Source organism: Osmia lignaria, chromosome 15 (assembly GCF_051020975.1).
Source record: "Osmia lignaria lignaria isolate PbOS001 chromosome 15, iyOsmLign1, whole genome shotgun sequence".
In the NCBI taxonomy this organism is placed as follows: Eukaryota; Metazoa; Arthropoda; class Insecta; order Hymenoptera; family Megachilidae; genus Osmia; species Osmia lignaria.
This window is the reverse complement of record NC_135046.1, coordinates 2,470,896-2,496,744: the sequence shown is the minus strand read 5'-3', so window position 1 is coordinate 2,496,744 and position 25,849 is coordinate 2,470,896. Positions and strand designations below refer to the sequence as shown.

Genomic DNA, 25,849 nt, shown 5'->3' with positions numbered 1-25,849 from the left:
TAACAATCCGGGCAAATTGATTTCGTGTCAACGCTTGTCCCATAGTGAAAAGGGGGTATTATTGCGTAATTCGAAATACATTGTCCAGGACCAAGATCAATGCGGGCCGTCTATTATAAGATTCCATTATTTTTGCTACATTCTGTATTTTAGACAGCTGAAACTGCATTTCATGAAGTATCATGCCAGATCCTCCAGGGCTTTTCGTTCACATTTCCCTGTAATTGAATCACCGATTTGCCCTGAATTTTCGAAGAGGCTCCACCTACTATTTGCACAGCTCACATGTAAAGTGGCAATGCATAGGGCACAAGAGACCCCAAGGAAGTCGGTCTCCAAAGACGTGAAGGATGTGTATCTACGGCAACCAACTACATAAGTTAAGATTGCAGTAAAACAAATTTTTATGTGTAACAAGTTAAAATTAGATTAGATTAAGTCACCCTGTGCCATTGCGCTCAAACCCCCTCTATTACTCCAACTGACAGTGAGTACATAATTACATGGAAACCGTTTCAAAAGTGACACCCTTAATGCGCTTAAAAAATGGTTTGCGCCCAACGTAAATCCATAGAGTTGGATCTTTCCATGCGGATCACTGCATCGGTGAATATATACGAGTGGTCGATACACAGTCGGCTACCTGGCCAGGTAGAATAGGTAAAAAGAAAAAAGAAAAAAGAAAAGGTGCGTGGCAGTTGGTACTGGCGTCGGGCATTCTGCCCCCTCGGCATTGTTGCGGCTTGTCATCGAGGGGGTGTGAGCGTTAGGGTAAGGTACCTCAAAAAGGGAAGCCAGCGAAGTAAATATGCGACAAGTTAGCATCCGCGTATAAATCTAGCTGCGCTCACGGTGACAGGTCACGCAGCCTTCTAGTTTACATCCTCCCCCCTCGGCCCGTTTAAGGCGTACACACATGTACGTATATGATTTGCGGAAAAACTGGGCCGGGTGTGATTTCGAAGAAGCTGGGTCATCGTAAATCTACTGTTTCTCGGGCCTGACTGAATAGGATCGCGTGCACACACGTGGTATTCGCATTGTTGAGTGCAACGACAGCGACAGTGACGACGGTGGTGGCAGTTTTCGCGAAATTACTGGCTTCAACTTCAACGGTGTACGTTTAACGGCCGCCTGCACCAGAGGGGTGGAGGGCATATGCGCAGGTTAGGCGCAGGTGGCGCGACGGGGCAGCTCTCTTTCTCTCCCTCCTTGCAAACATGGCAGTCGTCACGCAAGTCAGAAAACCTGCCAACGATATCGCGGCTTTCGAACTCGCCACAAATACTAGGAAAACCGTCTCACACGCAATGGCCGACCCGATAAAACTTTAGCCCCGGAGAAAGAGCAGAGGCGTAGGGCAATATACTGCTGGGATGCAGGCCAATGTCCCTGTTCTGTCAGGTTGCGCCATTGGGCCTGGGCTCTTCAAGGCCGACAATTGCTTCAATGTTTCGCAAGAACGACCCATATTACGAACTTGACGCGTGGCGCCCACCCTCTCCGGTGAAAGGTGCTCGAGGACGCTGGTTCCCTTTCTCTCGCTGCTGCGCCCGTGAGATACCGCAATAGACCCCATGGCTAGATCGTGTAGCCGGTAAGTATGGTGTAAGTAATTACAGCCGTACTTACATTCCCCGAGCCAGAACTGGTTTTCAACGGACAGCCTACTCGGCCCGTCACGGAAATCATAGTTTCAAAGGCTTCAAACAAACTTTCCATGAAAATTCCCCCAAAGATTTTCTAAATGGTGCAGCCTGCGGCACCGGTGTAGGAGCATTAATAATGTAAGTGTGCAGATGGTGTGCAGTGAGTGCGCGGTGGCGCTGACTAGGATCAATGTTCCGTTCCCGATCTATATAGTATTATACTACAGCGTGTGTGTGTGTGTGTGTGTGTGAGAAACAACACCGTTACAGAGGAATATATCCTGTAGGCGGTGCTTGGAAAACAAGAGTAGCAGGTTGAAACTGAAACTCAGAAATTTCGGGCCCGATTCGGTAAATCTCTCCATCCCCCATAGAACAGAGATTAGGTTGTATTCTCACAAGCTTGTAATAACGTATTTTATAAATTTATTCACATGATTTAAATAAAATCAAGTATACAGTTGAAGTTCTTACGACACTGGTGTCGTGATCACCAAGCACATGCCTTCATCTTTTCTCACTCTTAATTCTGTACGCGACGAATAATATCTTACATATTTACATATCGTACAGTATCGTTGGACATATAAAATTACAAAAAGGTCGTCTACCTAGAGAATTGAAAATCGAAGCTAAAACACTCGCTCGCTTCATACATTCTCTCTCTCTTAGGACGTAATCGTGTATAATGTTTATGTACATATTGCAGCTGTATTTACATATCGCGCTCATTATAATAGAATATGTACACGCTCATGAACGATTTCCCGCAAAGGAGACGTGTTTATCGCTCGCTGACTCCCTGGCTTCTTGCGAGACGCCATTCAGAAGTTTCGCGCCCGCGCGCGCGCGCACCGCACCGGAGGAGGATGAACGACAACAAAAGAAGGGGACGGAGCAGCAATGCCAGGAGTGGAAAAGTGAACAATTACAAAGAGCGAGCGCGTCTCGCGAGAAACGAGCAAGTAGCATCGGCTAATCATCCCGAGAACCTGTGACACTCAGAAAATAATATCTTTCGTTCGTCAGAATGAACACGTCCCCCTGTGTGAACACAAAAAGCAAGACCAAGCTTCTTCCTTCTGAGAACGTATCACAATCGCCGCGAAGCTAGACGAGGTAGGCCTGTCCGGAGGATGGCGGGGGCGGAGGGGGCGGGGGTTGCTGCTGCCTCCAGGCGGTCCTCTCCAAGGTGGAATAGTCCGAGTCGATGGAGGAGTATATATGCTCGGATAGGGGTCTCCTGTGATCCTCGCTGCTACCGCTGCTGACCGTCGTGGCGATGAGGTTGTTACCTGGTACCGCGTCTCGATAGGCGTGATTGACGGTCAGCCTGGGCTGCGGCGACGAAGGAGGTTGCTGCGGTACGGACACGGTACCGCAGGAGTAGGCGGGAGGAGGTGCGTGCTGCAGCATCAGTGCGGTCGTCGGAGAGGAATCCTTGAAGAAAGTACGCTGCCTTTCTTGCGCGCGTAGGGTGGACATGCTACTCTTCTCGCTACCTACCCCGTCCAGGGTGTACGTATTGATGTTACGCTTGTAAACCAGCGGCGAGGATTTACTCTCGACGGAGATGTCTCCCGTGTTGGTTGAAGGGATCGCGTACCGGAGGCGTTCCCAAAACCTCTTCTCTCCCCACGTGAGTATCGCTGCCGCGGTGCGTAGGTAAGGTCGCAGCTCACGATCGCGCTCCACTTCCGGACACGCGTGGCCCGCCTGCACGATAATAAACTGAGCGGCCCGACCGCGGAACGCCTCGTGTAGCGCCGCCCGGAACTCAAAGCGGGACCACTCGGTCTGCAGGAAGTTGCGAGTCAGGATGAGCAACACGCGGCGCGACGCGTCCACTGCCTCCAGAATGACCGGGGCCGGAGCAGAAGCACGAAGCACGCAAGGGAGATCGCGATGGTGCAGGCACAATCGGAGACCCGCGGTACCGTGCTCGAGCTCGACGGCCAGCGAGTGCAGCACAAAGTCCTCGTCGTTGGGGCTGTAGCAAACGTAGCAATCGTACAGGCGTTCGCGGTCGCCGTCGCAGCAAGCGGACATCGGTGCCGCAGAAGGCATTGTCGCCGTGCCAACGGTGGATTTCCCTGGCTTCGCGCGCAGAAACCGCAAACCGTATTTCGAGTAGGCCCAGGCGCCCACTGGCTCGCGGAATATAAATGCGAGGACTATGATCACCAGAAGGACTAACACCGCGGACAAGGTAGCCGCTACCAGAGGCAGGTAATCGGAAATCATGATGCTCTCTATCACGCCTCCCTGAGAAAAGTAATCGGAACAGACCGTCTCATTGACGTTCAACCGCCGACGGTAAGCGGGCCTCGCGTCACCCCCATAGTAACACCATACGTCGCTAGCGTCCACCACTTTGTGCGCATTGTCCGACACCCACGAGGACAGTTCTTGGAGAAACTTGCAGCGACAGGACCACGGATTGCTGCCCAGGGACAGCTCCACGAGCCTAGCGTTCAGAGTGACTTGCCACACAGGGAAGGTCACCAGTCGATTACCACTGAGTCTTAGTATCTCGAGGGAGTGTAACGGCAGGAAGGTCAGGTTACTAATAAAACCGATCAGGTTGTTCTGCAGGTACAGTTCGCGCAGGTGGGATAAGCGTTCGAACTCGAATCCCTTCAGTTCGCGAATTCGATTGTCCTCGAGGTGAAGAATTTGCAGGTTGTTCAGACCGTTGAAGGTACGGTTCTGAATGGACTCGATGCCGCTTGCGTTCACGTAAAGCACCCGCATATTCTTGCGCCCGATGAACACGTGATTTTGCAACTCGCGTAACACGTTACCGTCTAGGTAAACCTCGGTCGCATCCATCGGTATGCGCCTGGGGATCTCCTCGACGCTGAGGCCGGAGCAGTCCACGGCGTTCGTTTTCCATGTGCGGTCGTTATAGCACTTGCAGCCGGCCGGGCAGGTCATCTCGCAGTCACACGCATCGAAGTCACAGCAATGGCAAAGGGCGAAACAGTGGGCCTCGTAGCGACAAAGGAATTGCTCGGCCCGCGCCGTGGAAGCGGGCACGATAGCTACGCCACGTGGACCGGATGTTCGACACATCACGTTGTCCAAGTCCATAATGCGAGGGTACTCCCCCGTCGACGTCTGATTGTTGATCGACGGCAGCCAGTCCATAGAGCAGTTGCAATTGAAGGGATTGCCTCCGATGTAGAACTCGGGCAAAGGCTTGTCCTCGGGGACCTTGGTCAACAGCAACGACGTTAGCTCCATTGTCTCGATCATGTTCGCGTACATGTCGACTCTGGTCAGGTTCACCTTATCCGTGAAGGTATTGGGGCGAACCACGCTGATGTAGTTATTGTTAATGAATAGTAACTCTACACTGTCGGGCACAGACAGAGGCGACAATTCCGTGATGCGGTTGTGACTTGCGTCCAGTGTCTTCACCTTGGAGTCACGGATCTCGTAGTAATTCCCCAGGTTTTCGATGAAGTTTCCGTGTATGTCCAGCCATTTTAGGTTCACAGGGATGAAAGCATAATCGAACCACTCGATGTGATTTTCTGATAAATTCAGTAACAACAGACTGGCGATGCTGGTGAAGACACCATTAATGTCCGATAGGAAGTTCCCGTCCAGCCGGATCGCCTCCAGTCGCTGGTTACGTTCGAACGCATATCTTTCGACGTGCTGCACTTTGTTCCTGGCCAGATTCAGAATCTGCAGATTGGGCAGATCCCAGAGCATCCCGCGCGATAGATTCCCGATATCGTTACCGATCAACCGCAATCCGGTTAGTTGATCCAGATTGCGGAACGAACCATTATAGAAACTGCTGATCCGGTTCTCGCCTAGGTCGAGGGTTTTCAAGAGAGCCAGGTCGCGCAGCGCGTCGGGCACGGCCGTAAGCTCGTTACCGCTCAAATCCAGTTCCTTCAAATCGGAACAGTTGCGAAACGCCAACGGGTCGATGCTCGCGATAGAGTTGCCGGACAACGTGAGCCGATTCAGCACGAACAGGCCGTTGAACAGTTGTGCTCCCACGGTGTGCAGCTTGTTGTCGGACAGCTCAAGGGTATGTAGGTTGTACAGGGGCAGAAAGGCGTTGCTCTCTATACGATCTATAGAATTGTTTCTCAGATCAAGGATCTGAAGGAAGAAGAGGTCCTTGAACATACGAGCATCGATGTGCGTTAGTAGATTGTACGATAAATCCAGGACGATCAGTCTAATTAATCCCAGGAACGTTGTCTCGTCCACTCGGTCGCTGCCCAACCGATTGCCCGCCAGATTGAGCACCAGCAGCTGCTCCAACCGGGTGAATATACCCTTCGGCAGGTCGCGCAGCCCGTTGTACGCCAGGTGTATCTCTCGTAGATCCCTCGTACTGACGAACAGGCCCTCGGGCAACGAATCCAGGGAGTTATAACTGGCATTAAAGGTACGCAGTACAGTCAGTCCGCTGAGCGCGTCACCGGCAATCTCCACGATCGTGTTCCGCTGCAGGTGTAACTCTTGCAACTGACGCAGGCCGAGCAGCGGACTGTTCTGAGGTAGGCGTTTGATGTCGTTCCGTGACAAGTCCAGAATGCGAATGTCTGCTCGACAAGGCTCCTCGGGTAGGATATCCCTTCGGTTCAACCCTATCTCGTTCACGTCCCGCAGGCGGTTGCCGGTGAGGTTTAACGTTTGAAGATTATCCAGTCCGCAAAGTAGGCCTACTGGAAGCGCCTGCACGTTGCTTTCCAGCAGCTCCAATGTGTGCAGCTCCCGCAGGCCGAGCAGTGAATCCGGGGCGAGCTCCAGATAACGACCCGCACCCCAGACCGCGTTGAAGGTTTGCACGGTTAGTCTCTTTAGCTCCAGCAGTGGTTGAAAGGCTCCTTCGGGTATTCGTAGTACCTTGCACCCGTGCACGTGGAGGTCGTGCAGGCTGGTCAAGCGCTGCCAGCTCTGCGCGTTAAAGCTGCTCTCAAAGTGATGGACGTCACTGCAACGGATCCGCAATTTCAGAGCGCCGTCCAACGACGAGACCAGGTTGGTGATTGTGCCGGGATCCAATACTCTGAGAGAGCAGTCCGCGGAACGCGTCTCGTTTCCACCCTCGGACAACCACTTGCAGGAGGCCCCGGTGGACTCCGAGAGGATCGTCAACAGCAAAGCCGCGTTGATCAGCGTCATGAAAACATACTTGGCTGTCATCTTGGGCTGCGACGTTAAGCTTAACGAACGAACCCGGTCACTTTCAGAATATAGGGAAGCTCACCCTCCTTTCTCACACTCGCACAGCGATGACACACGCACGCACATACACACGCGAGCGAGTGCGAGCGCGAGCGCGCGCGCGCTCGTGCACCTCCTATCACGTAAGTACGGACCGGCCCATTTCTCTTGCCCTTTAGTCGTGGGCTGGTGGAGAGACACCCTTACGATATTCCACTAGGTTTCTCACTCGCGAACCGGCGCCTTTCTTTTCGTTCTTACACACACTTTAGCGGGTAGCTAATGTCGTCAGGTGGTTTAAAGAGGAACACGATTGAATGAAACGACAGAACGAAAACAGTCTGTACTGAACCGTTTGCGCGAAGCGCCCGTGCACCTCCGTACACTCGCCTCGCATCAAGCACTAGCACTGATCCAGCAGACCGCTGCTGAGCGCGCATCATCGGCATTCCGATGCCGTTCCTCTTCGATTTCGATTTCCAACGCTAGAGTGCGCCAGAACTCAAAGCACAGGCGACCATATGGTCGCTGATATTTTATTATACTTCATGCCCATTGGTGCATTTTTTAGGTGCCAGACCGTGACTCTAATCAATGCTGTGGCAAATTTTTTGAAACAACTTGTTTCAATAGTAGCAATTCCTTTTTGAAAATTATTAAATCAATAAAATGGTTTGATATAAATGGCTTGATGCCGTATATAGAGTACGCAGGATTCGGAGCTTAAGCCTAATTTTATAAAATCTTAAACCTAGGGTGCCTTAGATTAAAAACGGTACTGCTTTGGCATTTCAAAACCACACGTTCTTTTCAAAATAGCTAAATTATTACAAATTTTACCTTCAAATTATCATAATTATTACATGGATGAAGTAATTAATGATCGTTTTAACTTATTATTGTGGTAAACTAATAAAATAGTGCGAAACTGAACATAGTAAGCTTCCCTAGAGAAAATGGCGGAAAGTATGAATTTTGCAAATTCTAGTTTTGAAGATATTAATTTAGAAAATGGTAATATTATAATATTATTATAAGATTTACTATATAATTTAGAAATATTAATTATTTAATAAAATTTGATACCCACGTGTCCTTTTCCGCCATCTAGGGAATGTATTTTTAAAAAACGACACCGGGGGTCGCTACTGTCCCATTACTGCTATAATTGGTGGAGGCCGATTCCAGCGACCAGTTCAATTTCATCCAGAAGCTTACGTAGCACGTTCCTGTGACTTCATTTGTAGCGGGGAATCCATTTGTCAACATTCTTTAAACAGTATACGTATATTATTCCAAGCTATTTCCAAGATGAGATTAATTTATATAACCACCTTTCTGGCTACAACAATTTGTTGTATTGCGGGTAAGGAGGGTAAGTAATAAACAATATATTTCCTTTTAAGTATACAGTTATGTAGGCGACATATTTTTTTTTAATTTCCTGGTATGCGCAGATAAACTAATGAATATGAATTAGTGATAGAGATTTTTCATTTTTACGATGCAGATACCGTTCACCCGTATCGCTTTCGTTTTGCTGACGCTTGGGAAAATACGTATATGATGCAATTTGTTTTTCATTTGTTTTCATTATTTATTCATTTGAAACCATTTTATTGATTTTATGCGTCTAGCGGGAATTTTTTTATAATTCAAATAACTTTTAGAGGATTTTGTTTAGTGTAATTTATTTTCACCAAGCAGATAAATAATTTATCAACATCCAGTATATCAAACATATTTATTTCTTTCAATATAATATTAATTCTTTGGACAGCTGTTGCAGCACCACAAGATAAGGAAATTAAGGGTCAGCAGACAACGGATAAAACCACTGATGTTCCCAAAATTTATCTTAGCACTGAACCTTCTAACACTACTGCTAATATTAATAAAACTAACAACATTATCACTGCTCCTCCTGCTAGGAATATTGCAGAAGATCCTTTTTCTGTTATCATTGAAACTACACCTAACACTACTATTCCTAATAACATTACCATTGAGTCAGCTCAGTCTGCTTCTTCCTTACCACCAACTAAAATTGTGCCAACATCAACTTCAACAAACACTACAAAAACAGTACCTCCAGTAACAACTGAGATGCCTGTACCCACGGTTACTGACAGTCCAACAACAGTTCCACCTCCACCTGCAACAACAGCAGTTCCAGCATCAACAAAACAAGCTCCTCCATCACCATCCAAGGAAAGACACTTTGATGGGCTCAGTTTCTTAGGTATGTTTATTATTGATTTTTCAAAAGAAATTGGACAGTGGGTAATGGGTGGGTATTCATTTACTTTTCTAGGAGGAATTATTTTGGCTACATCTTTGATGGCTATTGGCGCACTTTCATGGAAATTCTATAGGACATTCAACGAACGGAACTATCGCACTCTATGATGCCGCAGAAGTCGTCGCTAAAAGAATTCCATTTTCAAGTAAACGCAATCAATCGAACTGAAAACTATGAATTTCACCGTTCCAGTATTGCGTATTTTTATAACGCACTTAAGTGGCGCGAGATTTAAGTGCTCTTAGTAATGTGATGTGTAAACGCGCGGTTTTCTTTGTACTAAAATAAGAAAAAGCAAAAAAGATTACGGGCTATAATATTGTTTTCTCTGGACGCGCATCGGGAAGGACGTACGTGGACATGCGCAAGAGTTGACCAATCAAATCCGCATTCCAAGGAGATCAATTCTACGGAATAACGATCCATGTATTATTTTGTTTTTAAATAATTGTATAGCAGCGAGTATGGAGGCTTTTTTTTAGGGAAAATGGCGGTGTAGGGAGGAGTTACTAAAATTATTTTTAAAAAATCAATAAAACTTTGAATTATTAAATATTATAAAATTTAGCGTTTAAATTTCAAAATTTTGAAATTCAGTTTTCCAAGATTTCAGAATCTCAAAACTCCAATTCCAAAATTTTTAAATACAAAATTCCAAACAATATTTAATGAAATTTTCCCTGCTAAACCTTGACTCACTACTGGGCACGCATTGGTGCTTTTTCCCCTCAGATCGCAATCTTTCCCTAGGAAAACCTCCCATTCTCGGAACTGTACCTAAAGGTTCCTAACCAAAATACGACTCAGATGGCATAAACAAAGGTATAACTTTTCGGGATTCAGGTCTGTAGAATTGCTCTTCGAAATGATCCTTACCCTTCAGATAATATTTGTTTAAAAATTTTGGACGATGTTTTCTGGCACTTGAAGGAAGAAACCGACGTTCGTACGAGTAAAATACAGAAGCTCCACCATAAGATTTTATTAAATAATATTTTTGCGAAACCTTTGTGCGTTTCCAAAAAGAAATGAAATTTTTTAATTTTGATCTTCGCACCTGTTGAAGAAACATGACAATTTTATTTTATTTTTTTCGCTTAAAGAATTTTCTTTTTACCAGCGTTACTATAGATGCATCATAATCACGGTCGATGATACTGATTCCTAAAACTCCCTCGACATTTTTTAATTCACTGATACATTCTCCCATGGGACGATGGTTTTCTCCCATCAGCTTTCCTGTAACATTGTATGTACAGTCGAGGTGACTTGAAGGAACGCGTACCTAACTTTGGAAATATATAATTATAAGAAAGATATATATTATTAAATACGGCCTAAAATAATATAATATTATTTACGTTTAACAAGCTATGTAAAATAATTGCTTATATCAATTATACATGATTAATACTATGCAATTAAGAGAGAAGTAATTACCCAAATGTTCCCATTCCTCTGATTCAATTTTTTCAATCATATTTTTGATTCTATCATTTTCATTATGAATATCATTGACCATTTTTATAGTTTCTTGGGAAAAAAGGAGCTGGATCATTGAATCAGGAAGAGGATGTGTTCGCCATTTAGATCTGGTATTTATCAAAGTCAAGATTTCTTTATTTTTCATTTCTGTACAAAATGGTGACCATTCTTTTTTTCCACATTCTATGAATATAAAATAAACGTCCTTGGAATCCCAATTGTAGGTTTTGAAGTGGAGAGATTTTGGGTTGAAACAGAATATTTTGTCTTCGATTCCTATGACCGAGGTCAAAATGTCACCCAGATGTACTCGGCATGGGTTGGCTGCCAATCTCTCAGCTAAGTAGCATGCCAATGTTTTTTCGAGAATGTTGCCCGTGTACGAGTTCGTGATCGCCTCGAGAAACGTGTATAAGGCGACGACCAAGGCGGAGCTACTTCCAAGACCACGTTTCATCGGCACGTTGGACGCGATTACGATTTTAAATCCGGGAACGTTTGCTGTTAACGGTATTGATCGCGTTACAACGAACGCATGTGACTTTTTTTTATAGTGGACTCGCGGTATATTGCCGTGGAAAGAGGGAAAATTCTTAGAAATGTTGATAATATGTAAGGGCACACATGTGAGCATTGGGAATTAAGGAGTAGGGTGGACCTGGATCATAAAATGTTTCAAACAGTTTTGTCATTATTTTTAAATCCGAGAATTCCGGAATTCCAGGCTCCTAAATGTTTGAAATTTCTAAAATTTAGAAATTTCAAAATTTTAGACTTCCAAAGATTCCAAGTCTCCAGAATTCCAAATTAATAAAGTTCCAGAATTCGAGAATTTCAAAGTTTCAAGGTTTCAATCTTACAACTACAAAACTCCGGGATTCTAAAGCTTGAAAATTTCAGAACTCTAGAATTTCAATATTTTGGAATTCCAGTTTTAGCATTCCATGTTTGTAAAATTAGGGTAATAGAATTTCCTCATTTGACAATATAACCACAGTTCACACACAGACTGCCATAACTTTTCAAGGACAAAAAACTTTAAAAACTTAAGAAACAAAAATTGCAACTTAATTAGAAACTAAAAGTATACCTCGTCTGGTCTTGAAACTTTGTATCGTTCCCTTTACATATCGTACCCACAAACTTTCTTCCGTTGATATTTCAAGTGACTCGGTGTTCAAATAAATGTCGAATACTTTACTACCGACTATTTCCTCTGCCATTGTTTTAACGTAACACCATTTATTTCCATGACTTCGTTTGCCAACTACCACAGTGACAAGTTGAACGGCCTGTTTTATATCAACGAGAAAGATAAATGTTTCGTAAAATGGACAAACTTCCACCTACCATGGACAATGATTTGCTCTCTACATTTCGGTTTTTCCCGCCTATTGTCAGACTTCCGGGTGCGTACACGGCACAGGTTGGGTAAGTTCCATAATATTTTGTAAATTCTTCCTCAGCTTTTGTTTTTAAATCATCGATGCTGGACGTTTTTGGAATTTTGTCCAGAACATTATTGCTTAAATATGGTTTCATCATAATAACGAATTACAAATTATTGTAATTTCTTTCATTTGACATTTCCTATTGCAAAAAAAAGTAAAGAACGCATTTTTCTTCTTTGATTTGTTTTAGCTTCGGTTAAAACATTTTGTATATATTCTTTCTTGAACCGTATGTCTGTAAAAGCACAATTAGTACTTTTCTATTTCTGTGAAGTGCGTCGAAACGTAATATCCATGATATTTACGCAGCAGAGATACAGATAAGAAAAGTAGTAATCAATGTTTGGAATTATTGTATTTCCTATGAAATCATTTTATTTCTTTTAATTCCCAAAGGAAGGTGACCTGGTCAATCGTGACCCAGATCTACGATGGGGCATCGGTTAAAATTTGGCGAAAGGAATTCCATAATATTTATCAAATTAATTTGAAAATTATTCTTCTGTCATCGGAGAGTGAAATCCAATTCTCCAAATAATTTTTTTCTAATCTCTAACATTCTCCAATTGAATTTACAAAAATATAAATATTCAATTCATTTTCAATTTGATTACAAATACGATTGTTAATATTCATTTTGGTCTTCACGGACTGGAAACATAAAGCTGCAATATCCTTTTACCAGCTACTCTTATGTTACTGGTGATAGCATAACGGAAATTACTGGTATATCGGCATGAAAACCGCATGCTGCATATGCTTATCCATACAGTACGATAATGAGTTGTACGTCACAAATGTCACGTAATTATCATACAACATGAGGCATTCAACTCATGGTAGATACGTATTATGTAAATTCCATTGCAATTCATTTAAAATTAAATAATTATAAGATATTTTATAGTAAAAGAACAAGGAGGAAGCAATTTTGCGCCGGAAGTAACCGTCTGGGGGGTAGAGGAGACGATATTATAGACCCTAAGGCTTATAGTTATTATAAGGGCCATAGGATATTGTATATTATATACAATGTCTGCCCTGCATCATATGTGCGGGCTGACTGATAGTGGCTGACTTTAGCCATTATAGAGCAAGGAGTCCAGGGCCTTCAATTCAGCGCCTGGACCTTACATATGGAAACCACGGTACATCTATTATGGAAATACCTCTATCTAAGCTATAAAAGTATTATAAAAACAGTTTGACTTCACCTTTCTCCAACGTAAGGTTTTTAGTTAGGGATCCATAGTTGGACATCTGGATCTTTACCTATAGGGGTTTTGATACATGCACCATTACAATCCAGTCGATTTTGCGCCAAAAACCTTAAATCCGCTACAAAATTCAAAGATTCCAATTTTTTGGCGCGAACAGATCTCCCGCGGAAGCCTAGGTAGGCGTGTAAAAGAGTTTGGCTCCGAACAGGGGCGGAGTCCCTGCCCTTCGTCAATAAGAGCATGCTCTCTCGTATATACCTCTCTATTTCGCTTTTCCTCTCCCCGCTTTAACTCTCAGCATCCTCTCCGTTACCGTCCTCCTCTCTCCTCCGTTCAACCCTATCCCAGCATCCTCCTCCGTTTCTTCACCTTCATCACCGGCTAGCGAACTTTCCTTTTACCCTTCGCTGTCCAAATAGACCCGAGGAACGCTGGACGTCGCGACGCCCGCCTGGCTGTACCACCAGCCTCGAATATGCGCCCAAGGTGAATCCTGATGAACGTATCATCGATCGGTGGTGCTGGTTGCTGAACCAGCCGGTGTGCTCGGGTCCACGCGCTGCTGCTGCTGCTGCTGCTGCTACTGCTGCCTCGCGAACGGAAATCCTCAGCTCCGAAGGCTCTTACACCGGACCAGGTGATACCCAACGATTCCTATCCATCTGCCAACCTGATACATGGAAGTCGGTTCTTGAAAAGTAGACAAAGAAGTAGAGGAAAAGCGAGAGAGGCTGGACCGAGAGGGGAAGAGACACGGAGGTCTGAGTTTTATCGATTGTGGTAGTGGGACGAGATACGTACCGGATTTCAGATCTTGCGCTGCGACAGAATCAATTCGCGTGCGGTCCACACATACGATCATCGGATGAATTTTACATCCTGATGACCGATACTGACGAGGCCTACTCCGTCGTTCGGCTGACGGAGAAAGTGTGTGCTTACCTGTGAGATACGTGCATTCTTTTTTACCTCATGGTGAGTACAAGTTTGACGCAAATGGGCTATAGTGCTTTGTGTAGAGTGCTCTGTGGATGATGGTGGGTCGGGTTTCAGGGTTTTTTGAAGGTCGATCTTCGATGATGCTCGGGACTAAAGTAATCGATATTTATTTCTGATGATTGTCACGTAATTAACGATAGGAATCTGCGTGATAGTGTATGGGGAAAGAGAGAGGGAAATACGTGTGAGATCTTGAGCTTTTCAAATGGAATTTCGGATTTTACTTAGGCTGTTCAAACAATTTTTTTTTATTATTTGAACAAATTAACATTTGTAATCTTAATTATTATTCTCAAAAATATATATATTTTTTTTATGTCCAGAAATGATTGAAAATTAATTATCTTAATTAATAATAATTGTTTATTTGAATTCACCATACGGTTCATAACCACTTCATTTTAATTAACTCTTAATCATCTTTTATTATCAATATCGATAAAATCATTAAACCTTCTCGTTCAATAGGTTTTAAATTTTTATTTGATGTAGCACAAGTACCATTCGAAAATACTTTTGTCATGAATTTTCATCAGAATGTTGACTTTTACCCTAATCAATATTCAACAACCTAATAGCCCTCCTCTTTTTTTTATTAGGAATATCAATGGGGCATTTATATAGTTATTTTGATTAAACTTTAAAAATTTAATGTACCACATGTACCATTTCGTAATACCTTTCTGTTATGAACTTTTGACGTATAAATCCTTTCAATTTAAATAGTTTTAAATTATGTTTTTTTTAAATTTCAAAATTTCAAGTTCTGTAATTTGCAATATACATGTAAAAAAGAGGGGTCTGTTACATGCGAGGAAAAGAGGATCAAGTGTCGTTCGAATTGAGTCGGGGAAGCACTTAATTCGCACTTGTGGAACGATCGTTTGAATATTCCGGAAAAGAGAGAGACAGATAGAATGAGAGACGAATGGTTGAAGGGATGTTGAGAAAGAAGGAGATGGTTGTTAAATGGATAGAGAGAAGAAACATTTCTGGACTGCTATTAATGATACAGGAGACATTATCCAGTTGAGAGTGCGAGATCCTATAACGCGATACAACTAGTTACATTGCGCCGTTCGAAAGACTAAAAGCATCGTTCTCCATTCTCTGATATTAAAAAAGAAATTTTTTATCTACAGAAGTATATCAAAATAGTTGAAAATAATAATAGGTACGGAATTGAAATAGATTTGTTCTTTATGTTAAATAATAAACAATTTTAAGTACATGGTATGTGGTTTAAATTAAGTTAACAATGTTTGGTGATATGCTGTTCAAATTATATTTGGAATGTTAAGTGATATACTGATTGAAATTCTTTAAAAAATTTTGGGTGATATGCTGTTTAAATTACCGTATAATTTTTTGATGATATGCCTTAAAATTCTTGGAGATATACTGTTTAAATCATAAGACTTCTTGGTGATATGCCTTAGGAATTCATAGTGATTAAATTGCTTTATGAATTGTTGGTGATATGCTGTTTAAACTACAAGGGTTCTTGGTAACATGTTATTAAAAATTTTTGGTGACACGCTGTTTAAATTACCTTAAGAATTCTTTAAAGAACTAGGCAAAATAACGCTAATTGTAAATACTTTTGTTTGTAATAGAAACCTTGGATCTGAATGAATGGAAATGACGAATGGGTATCATTTATGGCCGAAACCGACCATCAAAGTTACTAAACAGGTGCTAATATAACCGAACGAATGAATTACGAGAAACTATGCTGGCAAATTGTACAAGTTCGTTCTCGATCGAAGGTAAGAAGTATTATATGTATATGTTACACATTATTAATACCGCATTATACCATAGCGTGCCGTTGAGCTTTCCAACCGAGAGTGACTGAAAGATCGATAGAAATACTCTGAATAATTTCTTCGCAATGTCTGTCATTGTAGAAGTTGTTATACTAACTTTTCTTTCATCCATTTTTAATTTCATTCGAAAATACATTCCACGACAGAAAGAATTAAATTCTAAATCTGAATAAAAATTACAGTATACAAGTTTCACTTATATTCTTGATATAAAAATAGTTGATTGTTAATTATAACACACAGTGTTTTCAAACGATTTATAGTATTTATTTATAGAGAAATATATACTAGAAATTATATTAATTTATAAGACTAAAATTAGGAAGTATTCCCTAAATTTCAATCAATAGGGGATTATCAATATTCTTTTCTGTCGTTGTTTCTATCAGTAATAAATATTTAAAAAAAAATGAAATTAGAAAATGATATAAAAATTTTTTGGGCTCAACAATTATTGAAGATAATAAAAATATTATTTTGTTTCCACGAAAATCAAAATGATACTCGGATTCGTATCGTTATTGGTATATTAGTATTACGAGGGATGCCTTCGTTATTACCGTCTAACCGGAAATTATGAAATATCGGTGAATCAGTTATTCCATTTCCGCCAATCACCGCTTCGTTTCATCACCCATTTCTCCCTCTCATTTCTACCACTATTTTCTTCGTATCTCCTGATACGATAATAAAAATTACAAAATTGCAAGACTATTTTTTAATTTACCAAGGTATTGATAAGGTTTCATCAGTGGAAACCATAAAAGTAACTACAATTATAAACGAAATCATTCTTCAATGATTTTTGAAGGCTTCTGATCATTCGTAATTAAATAAGAGACATTTATTTTATTTTATTAGCTATACAAATTAATTCTGACTTTATGTACATTATTTTCATTTTTTTAATTTTACATTGTTTAGACTTCAATTAAAAAAAGGAGAGGCACCATATTAATCAGTACGTTTTGCACCCATAGGGGACTTAATCTAACTTGCGCAATAATTTTCTATATAAAAATATGAAAAATTGTGGATTCTTTTTTAGGATATATCGAGTGGGAAAGTAAAGAGTAATGAACAGAGGTACGGGGGCCCGGGTGTCGAGCAGAAATTGTCAGAGTGAATTTCATCTGTCTGGCAAGCTATTGTTACGAATCATCGTCAGTTTCTGTCACATCACCGGCACCTTTTGTAATCGGGAAGAGAGGATGCCACGAGGGACCAACGACATGCAGATTCCTCTGAGCCGAGCGACTCAACTTGGACATTGCGATTTTGAGAAAAGTTGCGATTGGTTCTGGGATCAAAATCCGGGTTTTGAAAGAACCAAAGCACCTGTGAGAGGAAGATTGGGGCCTATTACCGATGCCAGTAATTCAGAGAGAGGTAAATTACAGAAGAAGGACCTCTATTAAAAAATGATTAAAAAATATTTTTTATACTTTATTTTTGGATAAATCAATCTTGAAGATTCAATGTGAAAAGTCCGCCATAACACTTTTAAATCATTCAAAATTATTCATAATTGCACAAATAATTTGAATAGAAACTGATAAGTAAAAATTGTTTCACTTTTTATTAGGTCATTTCTTGTGGTTCACTGGTGGAGGAAAGACCCAAATGTGGTCCTTAACTATTCCTCCAACTGGCTCCCTTTGTGTATTAGAATTATCATCATACCAAGTCGAAATGAAAAATGGTTACATAAATTTGGTCATAATCACTAATAATACGAGTTCCATTGCTGCGGAGAAGCCAGGAAATAATTATGCAAAGTATGTATTTATTTTCTATGATTATTCTAATGATATTGTGTTCCTTAAATGGAATTTATGTTGTGTTACAGATGGGGTGCAACACGATTTAAGCTGGGTACAATTAGTCAACCTCATAAATTATTATTGGAAATGCTGTTACCCAATTCTAACTCTAGCATTGCTATTGATAACATTCGCCTAATTGATTGTTTTCCGGGTAATTATTATTTTTAATGCTGTAATTTAAAAAATGTAATGCGGAAAATTTGAGAAATTTAATTTGGAAAATTTCTATAACTATAGTTATTGAAGAAACATGGTTCTTATTCCAGAATCAACACCCCTAGGAACGGCATGTACGAAAGACATGTTCCGCTGTAATAATGGTTCCTGTTTAAACAGAACACGTGTTTGCGACCTAACGAAAGACTGCGCCGACGGCGAAGACGAGGAACGCGACTGCGGTAATTATCAAATTATTTTTACGTATAATAAGGCTATAATTGAGGAGAATTTCAGATAAAATACCAGAGAATGCCAGATGCGATTTTGAACATGGATGGTGTGGTTGGAGAAATGTACCTGGAAGACCTTTAAATTGGACTTTGCATCGTGGTGCTACTCCTTCTGAGAAAACTGGTCCTAGTTATGATCATACATACCGCAATGCCTCTGGTTTGTATTTAATTTTACTTAGAAAATTTTATATACATTATAACATTCGAATTTGGCCTCAATTTTGAAAACTATTAATTTATATATCTTGACGTTAATGTAATGTTTAATTTTAGGAACATATGCATATGTAAATATGTCAAAAAGAGTGGAATATGGCAGTCGAGGCACCATAGAGAGTCCTCTATACAATCCGACACCCCCCTACAGTAGTGATATAAAGAGTCCATACTATGGATCTTGTCAAGTAAGTCATTTACTATGAAATTAACAAATTAATTAACAAATTAATTCATACAAATGTTTAGGTACGTTTCTTTTTCCACCAATACGGTGTACACAGTGGTTCTCTTGCGCTATACCTGATTCAAGTAAAACCACATCAGAATCATTCTGAATCTCTATGGTGGTCTTATGGGGATAGAAGCGACGTGTGGTATAACCATGCTGTCTCTCTGCCTGATATTAGATACAGGTAAAATTCGACATAATGCTAATTGTGTCTGACTAAAAATTAAATTTTTGTTTTTCTTCAGGTACTTCTTGGAGTTCGAAGCAAGTAGAGGGTATTCTTCCAAGGGTGATGTAGCCATTGATGATTTTTCTCTGAGCCCAGAATGTTTTGGAATTGGTAAATCATTAAATTATTTTTTTTAAACTCTTCAATGTTTAATTCACTGTATTTGTTAGGAGTTCCACCGGAAGTCGTTGGGAATTTCAATTATTACAACCCAGTTATTGATTCAGAAAAGATTCCTGATCAGCATGCTGATTTTGTTAACGAAACTGGTATGTATTTTATTTTACAAAAGAATATGGATTTTTAATTTTCTGCATTTTTAGTTATAAGAATCGGTACCTGTGGTGCAACCGGAAGAACAGGTCCTACACCGGACCAATGTGCCGATGAATATAATAAAACAGGAATTGAATTAATATTACCTCCGCCGGAAATGGAAGATCCATTTTCCTTCAACTTAAATGGTGTTCAAAGATGGACAGCGCCTCGTGGAGGATATTACACGTAAGAAATTAATCCCCATAATTATACAATTTTATTTCTGATTGTTTTCTTTTTTCTTTTGTTTTTAAATTTAGATTAATAGGAATGGGTGCTCGAGGAGGAAAAGGTTCTAGTGGCATGGGAAGCACCTTGGGCGCTCTGGTCCGTGGAGTAATTGAACTAGAAAAGGGCGAACAATTATATTTCATGGTTGGACAACCAGGAACTGACGCATGCCCCAAAGTAAGAATTTTTAAAAATTCGACTTAAATTTTCGATTTACTTCTTAATCTAGAAGAAGATAAATAAGACGATCTTTCTTTTATTAAATAACAGATGGTAAATGAATTTTTTAGAATTTAGGATTGAGAATAAATAGTTGTCAAGGTAATGGATCTGTTGGAGTGTCTTTATCTCCCGGAAGTTCCTCTAAAGTATACGACGTAAGAAACATAAGAATCAGGGATGGGGGTGGAGGTGGTGGTGGAGCAACCTATATCTTCACAGTAAGTAAATATCAAATTGGTATAACACATATCACTTTTTCAATACTAATCAATCATTTGCAGCTGAAAAATTATCAAGAACAGCATCCGGTGCTCATAGCAGCCGGAGGAGGGGGCATAGGCTTAGGACAGTTTATAGATAATGGTCTTCAGCATGGTCGAGGACCTGCGCCCCTTGGAAGGCAACCGACTTCCGGTATAGCTCTTTCGATAGAAGCAGGTAAATATACTATTAAGCAGTAATTCACCTAAAGATATTAATTACGTAAATCTGGATGGCACAGGTGGACCTGGAGGCGGGTGGAACGGATCATCAAATACCCCTCCGGGTCAACGAACTTCTGCTGGCACCTCCTTGGTCTGGGGGGGCGTAGGAGGAATTGGCTGCGGTCCTGGAAACCACAGTCATGGAAATGGAGGATTCGGTGGGGGAGGAGGTGGATGTCTGACAGGAGGGGGTGGTGGCGGCTACATAGGTAAGCATCATTAAAAAAAAGGAAATATTATAGTATCTGCTATTAATGACGATCATGGTGACTCAGGTGGCGATACGGGTCGCAAGAAACCCAGCAACGGTGAAGGCGGCTACTCCTACGCCAGTCGGGAGCTTATGCACGTCCATTTTCGGCCAGGAATAAATCACGGTCCCGGAGAGGTCTACATTATTCCCGCTATCAGTGGCTGCGGGTGTGACTTCCGGTGCGTCGCCCTGGATCAGTACCTTAGTGAGACAAAGTGTCTCTGTCCACCGGGATGGTTATTGAGCAATGATTCCAGATCATGTGTCAGTAAGTACTTAACAAATTATCATTTAAATAATTATTTACATTATTTTGTTTACAGTGGCTGATGACTCCAAGATAACTCATCAGACGTTCATGATTTGGCTCATTGCTATGAGCGTTGGCTTATTCCTTGCATTCGCTGCTCTCTGCCTGCTACTTTGTAAGAAATTATTAAATAATATTGTAATATATGGAATTTTATGTAATAAAAGCGATTTTGTTTTTAGATAATCGTTATCAAAACAAAAAGGCCTTACTACGCCGACGACAAGTCATGTTTGGTAATGGTACCGAGTTGACATCATTACATGGTGTTTCTGATACCATGATGACTGAGTTCAATCCGAACTATGAGTTCGCTGGGAATCTATATAGCTTTAAGGATCTACCGCAGATACCTCGTGATTATATTACTCTGGTAAAGTAAGTATGAAATCATCAAAGTATCAGTTTTTTAAAATGTATTTTTAATTAATATTTAAAAAATGATATAAGTTATGAACTCTGCACATAAAATTGAAGAGAAAAGTCCAATTGAAGTAGGTTTCCGTGAAGGTACTTGTGTTAAACCCATTAATGGGACCGCCACGGGATCTAAATTAGTATCTCCATGAAACTTATCCCAATTGAAAAATGGTAAAGGACATTTCTCTTCAGTATTTCATTCTACATATTTTCTCGTGCCTCGTGTTCGTATAGCATACTTGGAATCTGAACTTAAAGTCGTAGATATATATCCTGTCAGGACCTACGGTTTGTTTCACAGATCATAGATTACGGTCTCTGGTCATATATTAAAATCAATGGCGAAAAATTGATTTATGTCACAGACCACTTGGACAAGGCGCTTTCGGCGAAGTGTTCCAAGGTGTCTATAAATACAGACGTAATGAAGAACACCCAGTTGCTGTGAAAACTATACCGTGTTCATCAAGGCCTGAAACCGAAGCTGACTTTATGATGGAAGCTCTGATTATGAGTAAATTTAATCACCCAAATATTGTACACTTTATTGGAGTTTCCTTTGATAAAAACCCCAAATATATTGTGCTGGAATTACTTGCTGGTGGAAATTTGAAAAATTTTCTTCGGGAAGAGAGGCCACGCGCGGTACGTACCATTTTACCATTTTTACAGAAATTATCATTTTCTTTACTTTTTTTTTGAAATTCCTCATTTGGCAGGATCGATCCACCTCCCTGACAATGCTGGACTTAATAATGTGCGGCTATGACGTGGCCAAGGGCTGCAAATACATGGAGGAGGCCCGTTTCATACACCGAGACATCGCGGCCAGGAATTGTCTGCTCACCTGCAAAGGACCCGGTCGCATAGTAAAGATCGCCGATTTTGGAATGGCGAAAGATATTTATAGAAGTGATTACTATAGGAAAGGAGGCAAAGCCATGCTGCCCATCAAATGGATGCCTCCAGAGAGCTTTCTGGACGGGATATTTACCACGAAGACTGATGTCTGGTGAGCTAATTTAATTTAATTCATTTCAATTTAGAATATGTATTGGACTAATATTTGATTTTTAGGGCTTTCGGTGTTCTCCTATGGGAAATCATGTCCTTTGGATATATACCTTATACTGGGTGCACTAATAGAGAAGCGATGTCTATGGTAACGTCAGGGGGGCGTCTGGAAAAACCAGCGGGTTGTCCTGATCCTATTTATGGAATAATGACCCGGTGTTGGCACCCACACCCAGAAGATAGGCCTAGTTTTGCAACCATTGTTGAAAGAATGGGTTACTGTTTACAAGTAATTACTTATACAGTAAACTATCGTTATATTGCAACAAATAATCTCCATAAAAATGATGAACAAATGATGTTTGCATTTAGGATCCAGATGTCATAAATCATCCAACGCCTAATTTTGATATTCTACCCATCTGTGATCGAGAAATAACCATCATGAGACCGGATCCGGAGACCGAGTGCATTAACGTCCAATCAGAAGTAAGTAAAAACTCTCTCTAAGTCATTCGAGTTTTATTTGATTTTTTTATTTTTGTAGCTGGATGCTTGTGGATACATGCAGCCTAGAATTATTGACCCACGATCAGCGAGTCAACGAATGGCGCAGGCAGCTGCTGGCAATCCGCCTATTTCGGGAAACGAAAATCCATCAAAAATCCTGCAATCTACTGATCGCTTGCAACCACGATTTCTATACAATCCGTATGGGTCTAGTGCTGATACCTCTAAACAAACCTGCGACGGAAATACCACTCATAATGATAATGAGAATGATCACACCGAGGTAGGTTCAATTTATGAGATAGCCATTTTTTATGAAAAATCCTAATAGTTTCTACGTAACCATTTTCCTTAGTCTTTAGACTTTAAATTGATGCGCCAGAGGTGCCAAATTGAGAAATTTTTCTGTCATGAAATGACATCGGACGAATATCATCCATGATTTCAGAACAAACAAAAGAATGGCAGTTCAACTCCTGAAGAGCAAAGCGTACATCGAACTTCAATGGACATCGAAAATAGTGGTAAGTTAAGAAATGCAGACAATGGTAACAACCGTCCAGCAAAGACGGAGAGCCGTCGAAGCAGCACCATTGACGTGACCGACGCGGACCGAAGAAATGGTAACGACAGTGTAACGGATACCAACTCGGACTCCTTGATCGTCGCTTCCTCTGATACACCGCCTGACACAACGAATTCGTCACCGAACACGCGTACTTGCTCCCCTAGTCACACCGGCCTAAACACAAGCACCAATGTTAATGGAATGTTAAAGAAAAATGCCCTGAAAGCTGCCCTCAGTTTGGATCCTAGTGCCCTGTGTCGTGGCACAATACCCTATGAGAAAATTGCATTCTCACCACCTCCACAACGCTCAAGCACTCCCGGAAGTATGGAATTAAAAAAGGTAATTCGTTTCTCCTTGGCGTGGTAACCCTTTGCACTCCCTTTATGTCTATTTTTTTTTAAATATTTTTAAGGGTGAAGTTGGTATACAGCCTACAGCTTTAGGCTATAGATTCTTCATGAAAAATTGAATAAAAAAGTCTCGCGTGGTATTTCAATCCGACGATTCGTTCTCGAGATATGAGCATTTGAATTAGAGGCGCCATGGCGCCTATGATCAGCTGACCATGTAGGCGCCGGCGCCTCTAACATAACTGCTTATATCTTGAGAATAGGGCGGCGAATTGAAAAATGGTAAAAGACTTTTCGATTTGTTTTTTCATGAAGAATCTATAGCCATCAGAGACATCTTTATAATTTTAAGTTCGTACCCTGTAGGGTATTATCTGAGTGCACAGGATTAGTATAAAGAAACAACGTGAAACTCGATGTTTGTATCTGAGATATCTAGCAACTTGTTTATCCCTGAATTCGTTTCACCGTAGTTCTATGTATGATGGAACTATCGTCTCTCTGTTCTTCACACGAAGGATCCTCTGGGTCACGAGCTACCAAGGGAAGAGGAATGCTCCTGCTGAGATTTGTACAAAGGGGAGTGACGATTCTCCCCGGTCGTCGTTGTTGCGACACGAGCCAGATCGTTGCAACGATCGGCAACGATAACCGGCGTCTCTACGTCGATCCGTGTAATGGATGCCTCGTCGTCTCTGTGGATACGAGATGAAGAACGTTCGCGGCGCGTCTGTTCCGAGGAAACGCTCCTATGAATTGCCACTTTCGTCCATAACACGAGGGAAACGTTTAATTGCGTTTATCAGACGTATGGTCATTGCAATAACCATTTACGTTCGTTGTTAAATTCAACTAAATCGACCCACACACAGGCTGTCATAAAAATGACGTGAAATATGAATTCTTCGTGGAAAAAGAAATAGAAAAGTCTTTTACCGTTTTTTAATCCAACGTTTCGTTCCTGTGATATACGCGTTTAAATTAGAGGTGCCATGACGCCTAATCAGTTGACCACTCAGACACCACGGCGCCTATAATTCAAATGTTTATATTTCGGTAACAGAGCGTTGGATTGAAAAACCATACATGACTTTTTTATTCAGTTTCTCACGAACTGTATACAAATATCTACATATATGTAAAAAACATGAACACATTATCGTCGTGTCTGAAAGGGTTAGAACAACTATCACACATTCCACGCACACTCGTATATATAAATAAAGATATATTATAAATTATGTAGATATAGCCGTTATCAGCTGTTAAACGTCTGAAGGATAACCACAGATTATGTCGGGGGTCTTTTTTGGCCGCATTGTAATTTTTTTATGATTGCAAAACGATGTAATACGTGTAGAAGTTTTAGTGAATGAGTGAGTGTGTATGAGAGAGAGAAAGAAAGAGAGAGAGAGAGACAATACACTATACACAAGACTTAATTTACACGAAAGATAATGATGGCGGCGTGTTCTTTCTATACACACACCTATAAAACCTTTGTATAATTGTATGTATATTCTAGACAAGGCAATTATGAATCTTTTTTTTTTAACAATATCAAAGGACAACGATAGCAAAACGTTAAGGGTGTGACGATTACCTGACTGTTAATTAATTAAGGTATTTGCCTACCTCAGGTTGGTGGAAAGTCGAGGTTTGTTCATAACAACAAATGGGCAGGCATTTTGAATCGCAAAAAAAAAAATAATAATAAATAAAAGAGCACAGGCCCTTTTTTATTTTTCTTACAACGATGACGTACTTTACGTACGCCCAGCGTATGAAAGTCAACCACCATATACCTGTACGTAAAACGTAATAAAGACATGTTTGTGGAAAATTTATGAATTTATTTGTTTCTGTTTCAAATCATGAGGTAAATGAAAAATTTGTTATATACATTTTGTTATACATATCTTATGGTATATTTGAATAATTCATTCTATTCACTTTTTGTCCTTGAATTAAAATTCTCTAGCTGTAGTGATTAAAGCGCAACACAATTGAAGCATTCGCAATAATTCTTAAGGAAAGAACAAAAATAACATTGTCATCTCGGTGGTGATACCCAGG

General features: G+C 41.0%; 4 protein-coding genes across 8 annotated transcripts; 2 read left to right on the top strand and 2 right to left on the bottom strand.

Moving 5' to 3' along the window:
• Window positions 1-1,742: 1,742 nt before the first annotated feature.
• Window positions 1,743-7,270, bottom strand: Toll-7 (Toll-like receptor 7). The gene has a single exon (XM_034315995.2). It carries the CDS (start codon window positions 6,825-6,827, stop codon window positions 2,760-2,762), a length of 4,068 nt encoding a protein of 1,355 aa, XP_034171886.1. The 5' UTR covers window positions 6,828-7,270; the 3' UTR covers window positions 1,743-2,759.
• Window positions 7,271-8,017: 747 nt separating this feature from the next.
• LOC117600487 (uncharacterized) lies at window positions 8,018-9,638 on the top strand. The gene is made up of 3 exons (XM_034316007.2): window positions 8,018-8,223; window positions 8,629-9,090; window positions 9,163-9,638. The coding sequence occupies exons 1-3, from the start codon at window positions 8,160-8,162 to the stop codon at window positions 9,255-9,257; spliced, it is 621 nt and encodes a 206-aa protein (XP_034171898.2). The 5' UTR covers window positions 8,018-8,159; the 3' UTR covers window positions 9,258-9,638.
• A 147-nt stretch (window positions 9,639-9,785) lies between these two features.
• Window positions 9,786-12,485, bottom strand: LOC117600486 (galactokinase). Its single transcript, XM_034316006.2, has 3 exons — window positions 11,986-12,485; window positions 11,726-11,927; window positions 9,786-11,136 (listed from the first exon to the last, which is right to left on the bottom strand). Exons 1-3 carry the CDS (start codon window positions 12,178-12,180, stop codon window positions 10,544-10,546), a joined length of 990 nt encoding a protein of 329 aa, XP_034171897.1. The 5' UTR covers window positions 12,181-12,485; the 3' UTR covers window positions 9,786-10,543.
• Window positions 12,486-13,377: 892 nt separating this feature from the next.
• Window positions 13,378-25,331, top strand: Alk (Anaplastic lymphoma kinase). Of its 5 annotated transcripts, XM_034315989.2 has the most exons (27): window positions 13,378-14,281; window positions 15,922-16,074; window positions 17,059-17,095; window positions 17,183-17,523; window positions 17,720-17,912; window positions 17,984-18,111; window positions 18,227-18,358; window positions 18,414-18,569; window positions 18,686-18,816; window positions 18,878-19,044; window positions 19,106-19,200; window positions 19,260-19,358; window positions 19,413-19,593; window positions 19,668-19,815; window positions 19,929-20,078; window positions 20,142-20,298; window positions 20,363-20,554; window positions 20,621-20,866; window positions 20,922-21,023; window positions 21,091-21,286; window positions 21,694-21,973; window positions 22,048-22,340; window positions 22,406-22,631; window positions 22,715-22,831; window positions 22,890-23,135; window positions 23,301-23,762; window positions 24,292-25,331. In XM_034315989.2, exons 4-27 carry the CDS (start codon window positions 17,211-17,213, stop codon window positions 24,337-24,339), a joined length of 4,458 nt encoding a protein of 1,485 aa, XP_034171880.1. In that variant the 5' UTR covers window positions 13,378-14,281; window positions 15,922-16,074; window positions 17,059-17,095; window positions 17,183-17,210; the 3' UTR covers window positions 24,340-25,331. The 5 variants fall into 5 exon arrangements, with proteins under 5 accessions (XP_034171880.1, XP_034171883.1, XP_034171885.1 ...); XM_034315992.2 differs by lacking the exon at window positions 17,059-17,095 and having other exon boundaries at window positions 13,379-14,281; XM_034315994.2 differs by lacking the exon at window positions 17,059-17,095 and having other exon boundaries at window positions 13,380-14,281; window positions 24,247-25,331.
• The last annotated feature ends 518 nt before the right edge of the window (window positions 25,332-25,849 follow it).

Excerpts from the sequence above, each read along its gene's own strand:
- LOC117600486 (XM_034316006.2), bottom strand. The coding sequence starts at position 12,180 with ATGATGAAACCATATTTAAGCAATAATGTTCTGGACAAAATTCCAAAA. Across the intron at positions 11,928-11,985 it reads AGAGCAAATCATTGTCCATG|GCCGTTCAACTTGTCACTGT; the intron begins GTAGGTGGAAGT and ends GATATAAAACAG. Across the intron at positions 11,137-11,725 it reads AAGTTTCAAGACCAGACGAG|CAAACGTTCCCGGATTTAAA; the intron begins GTATACTTTTAG and ends TACCGTTAACAG.
- Alk (XM_034315989.2), top strand. The coding sequence starts at position 17,211 with ATGAACAGAGGTACGGGGGCCCGGGTGTCGAGCAGAAATTGTCAGAGT. Across the intron at positions 18,112-18,226 it reads CCTAATTGATTGTTTTCCGG|AATCAACACCCCTAGGAACG; the intron begins GTAATTATTATT and ends TTCTTATTCCAG. Across the intron at positions 20,555-20,620 it reads GGGTGGTGGCGGCTACATAG|GTGGCGATACGGGTCGCAAG; the intron begins GTAAGCATCATT and ends ATGGTGACTCAG.
- Toll-7 (XM_034315995.2), bottom strand. The coding sequence starts at position 6,827 with ATGACAGCCAAGTATGTTTTCATGACGCTGATCAACGCGGCTTTGCTG.
- LOC117600487 (XM_034316007.2), top strand. The coding sequence starts at position 8,160 with ATGAGATTAATTTATATAACCACCTTTCTGGCTACAACAATTTGTTGT. Across the intron at positions 8,224-8,628 it reads TTGTATTGCGGGTAAGGAGG|CTGTTGCAGCACCACAAGAT; the intron begins GTAAGTAATAAA and ends TTCTTTGGACAG. Across the intron at positions 9,091-9,162 it reads TGATGGGCTCAGTTTCTTAG|GAGGAATTATTTTGGCTACA; the intron begins GTATGTTTATTA and ends TTACTTTTCTAG.